General features: G+C 41.1%; 1 protein-coding gene across 1 annotated transcript in view; it reads left to right on the plus strand.

The window, feature by feature from the left end:
• Positions 1 to 220: 220 nt before the first annotated feature.
• Positions 221 to 13080, plus strand: part of LOC111977791 (neuroendocrine convertase 2-like) — a 65507-nt gene continuing 52647 nt past the window's right edge. The window contains exons 1-2 of the mRNA XM_024007455.2: positions 221 to 632; positions 8397 to 8501. Coding sequence (XP_023863223.1) covers positions 447 to 632; positions 8397 to 8501 — 291 coding nt within the window. The 5' untranslated portion in view covers positions 221 to 446. The remainder of the gene's footprint in view (positions 633 to 8396; positions 8502 to 13080) is intronic.

Here is a 13080-nt window from a genome sequence, read left to right on the forward strand (position 1 = left end):
CCTTGTCTGCCGCGCTAGAGTGCTTAGCACAATTTCTGACCAGAGAAGGAATTCTCCAGGGTCCTGAAAGTGTCCTCGTGCGCTCGAAAGTGCGAACATTCCTCTCTTCCAAAACGCACCAGAGCGGAGATAGAGAGGAGGGAGACACACCCGCCGGAGCCGATTGGTGGAACGTCACGAATAGAGGACCCGAACAGAGGGGCTGATAAATGATAGATGAAGGAGGAGAGAAAGCTGAGGATGCAGGTTTGGTCCCAAACACAATCATCCATCGAATCGTCTCGTAGCATCGCCCACGTCAAAGAGACGCTAAAACSTGAAGGACGGTCCCACTTCCACTAGCCCTCCGCTGCGGAGGAGATGTATTCCCAAAGGGACTAATTCATACGTCTCTTCAAAGGAGCACACCGAATTCACTTCGACAGGCACCTTGATACAAGCTAGAAATGATGATTGYATCTCTCAGATATGGGACAGCAGTTGTATTGATATTACTCAAAGCACTGTTTCTTGCGACACACGCCACAGAGGATGGGATCTTTACAAATCATCTCTTGGTTCAGTTGCATGAAGGTGCACATGATGAAGCGCACCAACTTGCAACAGAGCACGGGTTTCATAGTGCCCGGAAGGTAAGACATGTTAGGCTACAATGTTGCAGAAAATGTGCATAATGTAGGCTAATGATGGGTTGTCGATTCGATATTCCCATCAAGCCAATCATTTGCATTGATGAACATGTCCAGTGTTTTTGTCACTCAACTCCACTTAAAAAAATGCTAACGTTTATTTATTTATTTATATTGCCTAGAATATAAAAAAAATCCTATTTTGGCTATGATTTTACCAAGATAAATACTTGTTATGACTTCAGTTAAAACATTAAAATATATAGCCTATTATTTGAAATATGCCTTTGCCAATTTGTTTTGTTTTTCAGATGACCATCAATTAAGTTGATCTGTGTAATTTATTTTGTTACATAATATCTAGGCCTATGTCGCCTTAGGCTACATTAACATAAATATAAAATCAGCCTTCATTTCMGCTAAATTCTAACATTTTGCCAATCTATTTTATGTCCCCCAGTAATTTTGGAAATGAGAAATGTGGGGTGAATAGATTATATGAATTAATTAAGGCAGGCTAATAGCACAGTGTTCAAATCAAATGCTTTGTACAACAAAACTAGTGGCAACTGAGCTGCCACAAATTTGAAGGAGACGAAACCTTAACTTTACTGGAGTATTGAAACACATCATCCTGAGATGTTTTGAAACATTACATGGTGTGTTGTAACACCACAAAATCAAGTATTGTGCAACATCTTCCCAGGGACTGGGAGAACTAACAGGAAAGGTTGATATCAATATGTTTGTGTTTCTAGTCCTGTTTAGTGCAGAATTGGATAATTTCTCTTTTGGTGTCCTTTCCTCTCTCTKAAGCTTCTAAACACCATTATGACATTTTGAATCATGTCCAGTGCAGAATTAGATCCCCTTTTCTGAAATGTCTTTATGTTTAACATTGTTTTATGTATTTGATCATTTGCCATTATATACCGTTTGGCAGGCATTGTCAAGCACAGTGTTCAAGCCACCAGCAGTAACTGGAGGTTGAACTGCAAGAATGGAAGATTCTGCACTTGTCTCTTCCGTTGACAATCATGAATGTGGGAATGGATGCTMTAGCCTAGCGGTTAAAAGCATTGGGATAGGGACCGAAAGGTAACCGAAAGTATTGGGACAGGGACCGAAAAGTAACCGAAAGTCACCTTTGGCCTGATGGTGAAATCCCTGAGCGGTGTCCTTCCTCTCCGGCAATTGAGATAGGGAAGGACGCCTGTATATTTGTACTGGATGGGTGTATTGATACACCATCCAAAGTGTATTTAATAACTTCACCATGCTCAAAGGAATATTCAATGTCTGCATTTTTATTTTTACCCATATATCAATAGGTGCCCTTCTTTGCGAGACATTGGAAAACCTCCTTGGTCTATGTGATCGAATCTGTGTTTGAAACTCACTGCTCAACTGAGGAACCTTACAGATAATTCTATGTATGGGGTACAGAGATGAGGTAGTCATTACAAAATCATGGAATGAATCCTTGCAACTTACAGTTTGACTTGTTTAGCAAATATTAACTTCTGAACTTATTTAGGCTTGCKKYYACAAAGGGGTTGAATACTTATTGKCTCAAGACATTTCTAAAAACKTWATTCCACTTTGAKATTATGGGGTGTTGTGTGWAGGCCAGTGACAAAATCTAAATGTAATCAATTTTATATTCAGGCTYTAACACAACAAAATGTGGAAAAATGCAAGAGGTGTGAATAGTTTCTGAAGGCACTGTATACTTCATGCTCTATATTCAAGATTAATTAACTGAATTCTCAATGTAGAAAATTGACACCATTTTATCAGAAATCAACAGATTGCTTTCTCTTCAGATGTGGCAGTTGATCACCCATCTATTTATCCAACCACTTATTAAACATCCCTGTGAATGCAGGCCTTGTCTGAAGAGGGAAAATGATCKCCCTGACTGTACTGCCTTGTCAAATGTCAGCGTAAGAGTGCAGTGCAATTAGCTGGAGAGCAAGGCACTGAGGCGTAGCCTAGAAATCGAGGGTATTGTGGTGTTGTGAATTAAGATGTTCACCTCAGCATTCAAATAACGGCATGCCACTCTTGGCTACTCATGATTTGATGTTTAATTTGACATGGATAATTAGATACTGAATGCGTTTTGTTTTGACTGAGGTTTAATGGCAGCATCTCTGACTTGTACTATAAACACTATCATACAGTAGGCTACCCTCATCCATCCACTCCTTCACACATACACCGCCTCTGGATTATGTAATCTCCAGCGTTATTTGTATCCATATCTGTGCAGTTTCAATGATCTCTTATTCATGCTTAATTAATTTAGCAAGCATGGAAACACATACCGGTGCATATACTTCAAAACAAAAATACAATGCATACGCACAAACACACACCACACACACACACACACACAGCACACACACACACACACACACACACACACACACACACACACACACACACACACACACACACACACCTCCGCATTAAGCCAATTCCCTAATGTATACTTTAAACAAGATGGTGCCGACAGACACGGTCACCCTGGTTCAAGCTACTAACTTTGCAGTATGTTGTTTTTTTTCAGTGTAATTTCTTACATTATTTGCTCAGAACGTACAGCCGGAAATAACTTTTGAATATTAAATCTGCAGTCACTCACCAGAATCTTGAGCAGAAATTCGACTTCACCTTTGTGTAGCTCTTTGTGTAGCTCTATTCATTCCGGGGGCTGCACCAAAATGGTGACGTCAGAGTAGAGGTAGAAAGAGTGGGGCCCTATTCAGACTCAGGCGGCGTGCATACCATCCACCGTTTCCWAGTATATTACTCGCTAATGTTCAGTCCCTGAACAATAATGTAGATGAGCTRAGGGCGAGGATCTCCTTACAGAGACTCGCTCAAAACGGAACTGGTCAGATGACGCGGATGCTACACTACAGGACTGTTTTGCTAGGATTCATCCGGGATTCATCCAATGGCATACACCACCTCAGTCATTGGCTTCATCAATAAGTGCATCGACAACATCTTCCCCACAGTGACTGTATGTACKTATCCCAACCAGAAGCCATGGATTACAGGCAACATCCGCATCAAGCTAAAGGCTAGAGCTACCGCTTTCAAGGAGCGGGAGACTAATCTGGACGCTTATAAGAAATCCCGCTATGCCCTCAGACGAACCATCAAACAAGCAAAAATGTATGGTGTGTAGATTGATGAAGAAAATCATTGATTTAATACATTTTAGAATAAGGCTGTAACGTAACCAAATGTGGAAAAAGTGAAGTGGTCTGAACACTTTCCGAATGCACCGTYTTTGGCAAGGACTCCAGACAATCACGGATTACAGACGGAAAGCCAGCCATGTCGAGGACACCAACGCCTCGCTCCCGGATAAGATAAAKAACTTCTTCACCCGCTTCGAGGAAAACATAGAGCCGCCGATGCGGTCCCCGACACTCATGAAGACTGTGTGCCTTCGTTCTCCGTGGCCGACGTGAGTAAGTCATTTAAGCATGTTAACCCTCGCAAGGCTGTCGGCACAGACAGCATCCCAAGCCACGTCCTCAGAGCACATGCAGACCAGCTGGCTGGAGTGCTTATGTACATTTTCAATCTCTCCATATCCCAGTCTGATGTACCGACTTGCTTCAAGATTTCCACCATTGTTCCTGTACCCAAGAAAGGAAAGGTAACTGAACTAAATGACTATCGCCCTGTAGCACTCAGTTCTGTCATCAAGAAGTGTTTTTGAGAGGCTAGTTATTAAGGCCCATTTCACCTCRACCTTATCCGACAACCTAGACCCACTACAATTTGCATATCGCCCCAACAGATCCATGGATGATCCAATCGCCATTGCACTGCACACTTCCCTATCCCACCTGGACAAGAGAAATACCTATGTAAGAATGCTGTTCATCGACTACAGCTTAACCTTRAACACCATAGTGCCCTCCAAGCTCATCACTAATCTCAGGGCCCTGGGTCTGAACCCCTCCCTWTGCAACTGGGTCCTGGACCTCCTTACGACCCGACCCCAAGCGTTGAAGGTAGGCAACAACCCCTACGCCATGCTGATCCTCAACACGGGGGCCCCACAAGGGTGCATGCTCAGCCCCCTCCTGTATTCCCTGTTCACCCATGACTGCGTGGCAACTTACGTCACCAGCTCAATCATCAAGRTTGCTAAAGACACAACAGTGTCTGATCCCCAACAACGATGAGATAGCCTACAAGGAGGAGGTGAGAGCCCTGGAGGAGTGGTGCCAGGAAAATAACCTCTCCCTAAACATAAATGGAGGAGTTGATCGTASACTACAGGAGACAGTAGAGGGAGCACGCTCCCAATCCACATATGGGGAGTGTATGTGAGGAGATGATCAAAAGCTTCTAGTTCCTCGGTGTGRACATCACCGACAACCTGAAATGGTCCCTTCACACAGACAGCATGGTGAAGAAGGTGCAACAGCGCCTCTTAAAACTCAGGAAGCTGAAGAAATACGGCAAGACTGCTAAGACCATCACAAACTTCTACAGATGCACCATTGAGAGCATCCTGTCGGGCTGTATCACCGCTTGGTACAGCAATTACACTGCCCGCAACCGCAGACTCTTCCAGAAGGTGGTGTGGTTCGCYTCACCGGGGGCACTCTGCCTGCCCTCTAGGATATTTACAGCACCCGGTGTCAAATGAAGGCCAAGAAAATATTCAAGGACCACAGACACCCAACCCATGGCCTGTTCACCCTGTTTTACCATGTAGAAGGCAAAGACAATACAGGTGCATCAAAGCTGGGCCCAAGAGACTGCAGTAACACCAGCAGAAGTTCTAACGTGTTGAAAAGAAAAGAAAACACTGATATGGTTTACTTGTTCATCTTATGTTTTTTTCTCACAGCGGGGATTGAAATTAAGGGGGAGAAATGTTATATATATAAATAATTACATTGAATAGGTTATTGTACTTASCTGCAGTATAGTATGATTACTATTCATGTGTTCAAGGTTATTATTGGCAATGGCATTGGCCTTGACCATGACATTTCCCCTTTGATGATGTCATCTCCCGGAGTTGTACCTGTTCAGTGCGCCTCTACCACAGGTTGAGGGGGCTGTATCGCTTTGCTGTGTTTGTACCCTTTGTACAGTGGCTTGCGAAAGTATTCACCCCCATTGGCATTTTTACAATTTTTTTGCCTTACAACCTGGAATTAAAATWGATTTTTGGGGGGTTTGTATAATTTGATTTACACAACACTTTGAAGATGCAAAATATTTTTTTATTGAGAAACAAACAAGAAATRAGACAAAAAAACTGAAAACTTGAGCATTCTTCAAGGCAAAACTGCTCCATCTCCTTCAAGTTGGATGGGTTCRACTGGTGTACAGCAATCTTTAAGTCATACCACAGATTCTCAATTCGATTGAGGTCTGAGCTTTGACTAGCCCATTCCAATACATTTAAATGTTTCCTCTTAAACCATTCAAGTGTTGCCTTAGCAGTATGCTTAGGGTCATTGTCCTGCTGGAAGGTGAACCTCCAGCCCAGTCTCAAATCTCTGGAAGACTGAGACAGGTTTCCCCTAAAGAATTTCTCAGTWTTTAGCGCCATCCATCATTCCTTAAATTCTGACCAGTTTCCCAGTCCCTGTCGATGAAAAACATCCCCACAGCATGAGGCTGCCACCACCATGCTTCACCGTGGGGATGTTTTTCTCGGGGTGATGAGAGGTGTTGGGTTTGCGCCAGAAATAGCGTTTTCCTTGATGGCCAAAAAGCTTAATTTTAGTCTCATCTGACCAGAGTACCTTCTTCCATATGTTTGGGAAGTCTCCCACATGCCGTTTGGAGAACACCAAACGTGTTTGCTTATTTTTTTCTTTAAGCAAWGGCTTTTTTTCTGGCCACTCTTCTGTAAAGCCTAGCTCTGTGGAGTGTACGGCTTAAAGTGGTCCTATGGACAGATACTCCAATCTCCGCAGTGGAGCTTTGCAGCTCCTTCAGGGTTATCTTTGGTCTCTTTGTTGCCTCTGTGATTAATGCCCTCCWTGCCTGGTCCATACGTTTTGGTGGGCGGCTCTCTCTTGGCAGGTTTGTTGTGGTGCCATATTCTTTCATTTTTTAAATAATGGATTTAATAGTGCTCCGTGGGATGTTCAAAATTTCTGATATTTTTTTATAACCCAACCCTGATCTGTACTTCTCCACAACTTTGCCCCTGACCTGTTTGGAGAGCTCCTTGGTCTTCATGGTGCCGCTTGCTTGGTGGTGCCCCTTGCTTAGTGGTGTTGCAGACTCTGGGGCCTTTCAGAACAGGTGTGTATATATACTGAGATCATGTGACAGATCATGTGACAGTTAGATTGCACACAGGTGGACTTTATTTAACTAATTATGTGACTTCTGAAGGTAATTGGTTGCACCAGATCTTATTTAGGAGCTTCATAGCAAAGGGGAATACATGTGCACGCACCACTTTTCCGTTTTGTATTGTTTTGAATATTTTGAAACAAGTTATATTTTCCTTTTCACCTCACCAATTTAAACTATTTTGTGTATGTCCATTACATGAAATCCAAATAAAAATCAATTTAAATTACAGTTTGTAATGCAACAAAATAGAAAAAACTCCAAGGGGGATCAATACTTTTTGCAAGGCACTGTACATGGCTGTACACCTTTTATTTATTAGGTTGAAAGTAAAGGAAAGTAATATATAGAGTCATTAAACACTGGTCACTTTAATAATGTTTACATAGTGTTTTACCCACGTTATATGTATATACTGTATTCTAGTCATGACTCATCTTATGTAACTAATGCTGTACACACCTTTTCTATTGATATACTGTCCATACTGACTTTACACACCATTGCATGTTTATATTTAGGTCATTGCTCATTCTGATATTTGTTAATTAATCTTCATTTAAAGAAAGAACATCTGGATTATGTGTTTATTTGATTTATTATTGCTAGGCAATACTGCACTGTAGGAGCTAGAAACACAAGCATTTCACTGTACCTGCGATAACATCTGCAAATCTGTGTACACGACCAACAAACTTTGATTTGACTTGAATCACCAGCATTTACTGTAGCTAACATCCAGTGAAAAGGGAAGCCAAGGATTTGTTCTCGAACATCCTCTCATATCGGCTATTTACGGCTAGTCTTACTGTACTGTACCATTGCAGTGAAGTCTGCTAATCAGACATTACCATAGCTCCATAAGCATACTGATTCCCATAGATCAGACTGGCACATCAGACTGGCCCATAAGAATGTGTTTCATTAAAAACAGTGACCTGGCACCCCAGCCTTTATTACAGCATTTGGAGGTATTTCATCTGACTAGGGAGCCTTAGGCATGGCTCATACCATGCATCTAGGTTCTTCCCGCAATGATTTTTCCTAGTTGATTCCAGCAGTGCACCCCACTGTCTTAAAATAGACCCTGTGTAGTGAGAATGTATTGATGCTGACCTTGTAGCTCTCTCTCTCGCTTTTTCATCTGCTCTCTATTCATTCTGTCACTCACACCATTACTTTCTGTTTATATATTTCTGTCTATTGCTTCATTTTTACTTTCTCACCTGTGTACTTCTCTCTCTATCACTCTCTCTGCCTCTGTCAACCCCTCTTTCTCATTCCCCCATTTTTCTTTCCATCCTGTCATCTCTTTACCTTCCTTCTCCCTCCACCAACTTCTCACTCCATCCCTCCCTCTCTCTTTCTCACCTTCTCTCACACCATTTTCTTTCTCTTTCCCAGCTTCCCTTTGGCGAGGGTCTTTTTCACTTCTACCCCCAGAACACCCATCAGAGGAGGAGCAAACGCAGCCTTCGCCACAGACAGCGCCTGGAGAAGGACCGCAGGGTAAGTCACACACACACACACACACACACACACACACACACACACACACACACACACACACACACACACACACACACTGGTTGCCATGGATATGTGCCCAGATCCCCCGCCAATGCAAAACAATGGTTAAAATTTGGGGCGACGGACACACTAGCCAAGAACAAGTGTTTTTATCAAAGGTATCGTCTTGTCTTGGCACACAATAGTATATTTTAAATCACTCATTCTTCTGTGGTATGAATATACTGATTAGGAGAAGCTTGGGCTGTAATAAACTTATCAGGTTTGAAGGTAAGACCCAGGTGCAGACAGTGTCGAAGTAACAAAAGTTTATTAAATCGAACATAGGCAGGCAAAGGTACAGGACCGCAGGCAGGCTCAGAGTCAGGTCAGGAAGAAGTCAGTAATACAGAGTAGTGGGGCAAAGGTACAGGACGACAGACAGGCTCAAGGTCAGGGCAGGCAGAGGTCGATAATCCAGAGTAGTGGGGCAAAGGTACAGGACGGCAAGAAGGCTCAGGACAGGCAGAAATGTCAAAACCGGGCAAACTAGAAAACCAGGAACTATAGACAAGACAGGCGCAAGGGGGAAACCGCTGGTAGGTTTGATGAACAAAACGAACTGGCAACAGACAAACAGAGATCATAGCTATAAATACACAGGGGATAATGGGGAAGATGGGCGACACCTGGAGGGGGGTGGAGACAAGCACAAAGAAAGGTGAAACAGATCAGGGTGTGACACTTGTGTGTTTAGTGCTGAAGTCAGTTTGATTTCTTACAGTAGCATAGTCACTTAGCAACAGCGTGTTATTCCATTCAACCTGTGCCACGATGAAATTACTAATTCAGTTCTTAAAACCTCTTGAACGTTATTGCAAAATGTAGATTTCCGCCTAAACAGATATATATCTTTTTTCATGTCCATAAACAATAACTAGAAATCGAGAGCATGGGATTATAAGGTTCTATCTTCAAAAATATGTTTCTGAGATAATTGGCTTTAATATTCCGAACCCTCATTGGTTTGGATGGTGTAAGTAATTTTTATTTTGTTTTCTTTTGAACTTAACAATATTAATTGGGGTATTTAGAGTACTATATAGGTAGAGAACATTGAACAGAACAAGGCAGTGTCAACATCTACATTTTCACAAAAATGTAGATTTTATAGTCTCAAGATCTCGTAATGCTGCATTGTTCTAGAATGGTCTGGAACTCACCTTTCTGATAAAAATAGTTATACATTGTTGAGGAGTAATCACTTTCGAGGACATAAGCGCAAGTACCTACCATAGTACAAATATTATGAAATTATGAAAAAGCATGGCGGGTGAATAGGGCTTGAAATGATGGAAATTAAATATAGTAACAATATAGTAACAATTCAATTATATAGGACTTACTATAATATTTCACTTTTCTTATAACTGTAAAATAAGTATCATCATATTTAGTGACAGTACACATTTTGCCCCATTTCATATACAGTGCCTTCAGAAAGTATTTACACCAATTTACCTTTTCCACATTTTGTTGTGTGACAGCCTGCATTTTAAATGGATTAAATTGTCATTTTGTGCCACTGATCTACACACAATACCCCATAATGACAATTTGATCGCTTTTTTAAAACATTTTCAAAATTAATAAAAAATGAAAAGCTGAAATGTCTTCAGTCAATAAGTATTCAACCCCTTTGTTATTGTCACGGCCGTTTAAAGGAGTGGACCAAGGTGCAGCGCGATTGGAATACATCTTTTAATTCAACAAAGAACACTTAACAAACTAACAAACGAAACGCCAAAGTAGTGCTCACAGGCAACTAAACATGGACAACTACCCACCAAACCAACATGGAAAATGGCAACCTAAATAGGCTCCCCAATCAGAGACAACGATAAACAGCTGTCTCTGATTGGGAACCCACTCAGGCCACCATAAACCTACAACCCCTAGACAATACAAAATCCCCATAGATAACAAAAACCCTAGACAAGACGAAAACCCATAGACAATACAAAAACTAAACAAACCACCCTTGTCACACCCTGAACTAACCAAATAATAAAGAAACCAAATATAACTAAAGTCAGGGCGTGACACCCACAGAATAGAATACGTCAACTTTTGTACTATGGGGGATAGTAGATTGACATAGGCTAGTGCTTTTGCGGTTTGGTAGGCTTACTTGGCTGACAAAAAATACATTTGGACTGTCTTCACTTGTAGCCTGTGAGAAAGACCCGAACACGTGACGAAGAGCCATGTGAGTAAGAGGTGCTTCAGCAAGCAGCCGGGAAAAGGGAATTATAATTATTATTTTCAGCCCAAGGGCACAACGGTCGCTGTCCGCAAAAAGCATGGATTTTTTTCATGGGGCATTACAGCCACGCAAAGGGGATGCAGCTGGGAAATTTGAGGCATTATCAAGTGCTTGTCAAATTGTGAATTAGAGACTGGTGAAGTGTGTACAGCCTGCACAAAAAATAGAGCAGAGCTCATGCCTTTCATGCAACTTATTTCAAATCATCATTAGAGCCGCATCATGCAGCCTTAGAGTGTATTCAAAATCAAAACATATAGCCCAACATTTTTATCACAACTAGTTACATAAAGAACTCTAAATGAACAACCTAAAATTGTTTGGAGAAAAGATCTTTATATTTTCAATTGTATTCTTCATACTATAAAATAATATTCTAAGTAAATCTTGTCTGCTAGTAAATGAACTAGTGTAGCCCACAGCCATATGGCATAACCAGATCAGGGCCTAACATAAGGACAACTCAGAGTATGCTATTTTGCTCTTCTGAAATAGATTACATTTTCTTCATATTATGTTTCTTTAGACCTGTCTAAAATAAATAATGGATTTATTGTGATGCCTACATGGATTTATGAGACTTTTTAAAATGTAAATGTTCCAAAGAAGTTTGAAAATAGAAATGGTCAAATATTGTATAATCCAGGTGTGCAAAGCTCTTAGAGACTTACCCAAAACGACTAACAGCTGTAATCGCTGCCAAAGGTGTTTCTAACATGCATTATCTCAGGGGGGTGAATACTTATCCAATCAAGATATATTAGTGTGATATTTCTCCTAAAATGTTTTACATTACAGAGTATTTTGTGTAGATCGTTGACCAAAAATGACATTAAATCCATTTTAATCCCACTTTGTAACACAACTAAATTTGGAGGGGGTCAGGGGGGCGAATTCTTTCTGAAGGCACTGTAACTGACGAGAGAGCATTATCTGCCAAGCCTCCTCAGAGCAATGCAGAGACAGACACCATTTGAATGTCTGCAGAGTCGTTACAACTTCATCTTCACACACAAAGCGATTACATCCCTCTGTGACCAAGCAAAAGTGGTTGTTTTTAAATTCTATGAAATTATTTAGTATTTTTTCATGTTGAGAGCTCTAAATCCAGCTGAGAATATCACAGCAAGATGAGAATATGATTGCTAGACTGCCCCCTTTCTTGTGCTATCTCCCAGGTTGGGCTCCGTCGAGCCGAGGGAGAGCAAATCGATTCATTTTATGGATAGGACAGAAAATGTGACATGTCACTTCATATGCAAATGTGAAACCTGACAGTTCAAGTCAGCTCCACTGACAGAGTGGTAACGGAGAGCAGACCGATGGGGTTTTCTGGCACAATAAGGCACTGGACTCTACGATGTTCACAGAGCGCTTTGTACACAAAGATGTCAGTCGGAACTGGTCCAGAACTGCTAGAAGTCCCCAATATATGGGACTTAACATCAAAGAGGTTTAACGTTAAATATGTCACTATCTAGCCAAGTTTATTCACATAGATATACTGTAAATGTGAAAAAGGCATCGATAGACCCTGGTTACTGGCTTGAAAAGAATGCCTACAGCAAATAGGCACCTAAAGTAGGTTACACCAAGCACATAGAAATGTCCTCTAAACTGCTGCAGATTTTCTTCAGCGATTGAAAAGAAGAGCATAATATCAGTACTTCTTCATGAATGGGTTGCTTTTATCAGGATATGGAATGCAATTTCTGTGTTTAAGGGCGAAAGCAATTTTGTCGAAGATGCAATAGATGCAATAGCCTAACCACAATCATTATGATATATTATACACCGAGCAAGGCTATACAGAAAGGGTGCTCAAACTTGTGCTCAAAATCTAATCTAAGTGGTGGGCCACGAGCTAAACAAATAGACATCTTTTATTTTTATTTTTTGGGGGGGGGGGGGCAGGCTTTTTAGGGTATTGAAATAATAGCTTTTTCGAAAGTAATCACTACGCCAGCATGTCTCTGTCAATAACTGATTTCACCTGTATTCCTACACTTTTGACTTCAAAGTAACACTCAGCTCTGTTAAAAATACACTCAAGTAAAACTATTATATTCATCATAGTGATTCAGGAGTATAATATTCTCCACCAACATTAGACAACTATAGGTGTCACTCATTATTGATTTAATTGACTTATTTCAGCAATTTGAGGGATTAAATCGAGTCAATTAAATCAATAATGAGTGAATAGTCAGATTAACTGATAACTAAAATAGCAGTGCAGATGACACTCTTTTG

This window comes from Salvelinus sp. IW2-2015, linkage group LG18 (genome assembly GCF_002910315.2).
Source record: "Salvelinus sp. IW2-2015 linkage group LG18, ASM291031v2, whole genome shotgun sequence".
Classification (NCBI taxonomy): Eukaryota; Metazoa; Chordata; class Actinopteri; order Salmoniformes; family Salmonidae; genus Salvelinus; species Salvelinus sp. IW2-2015.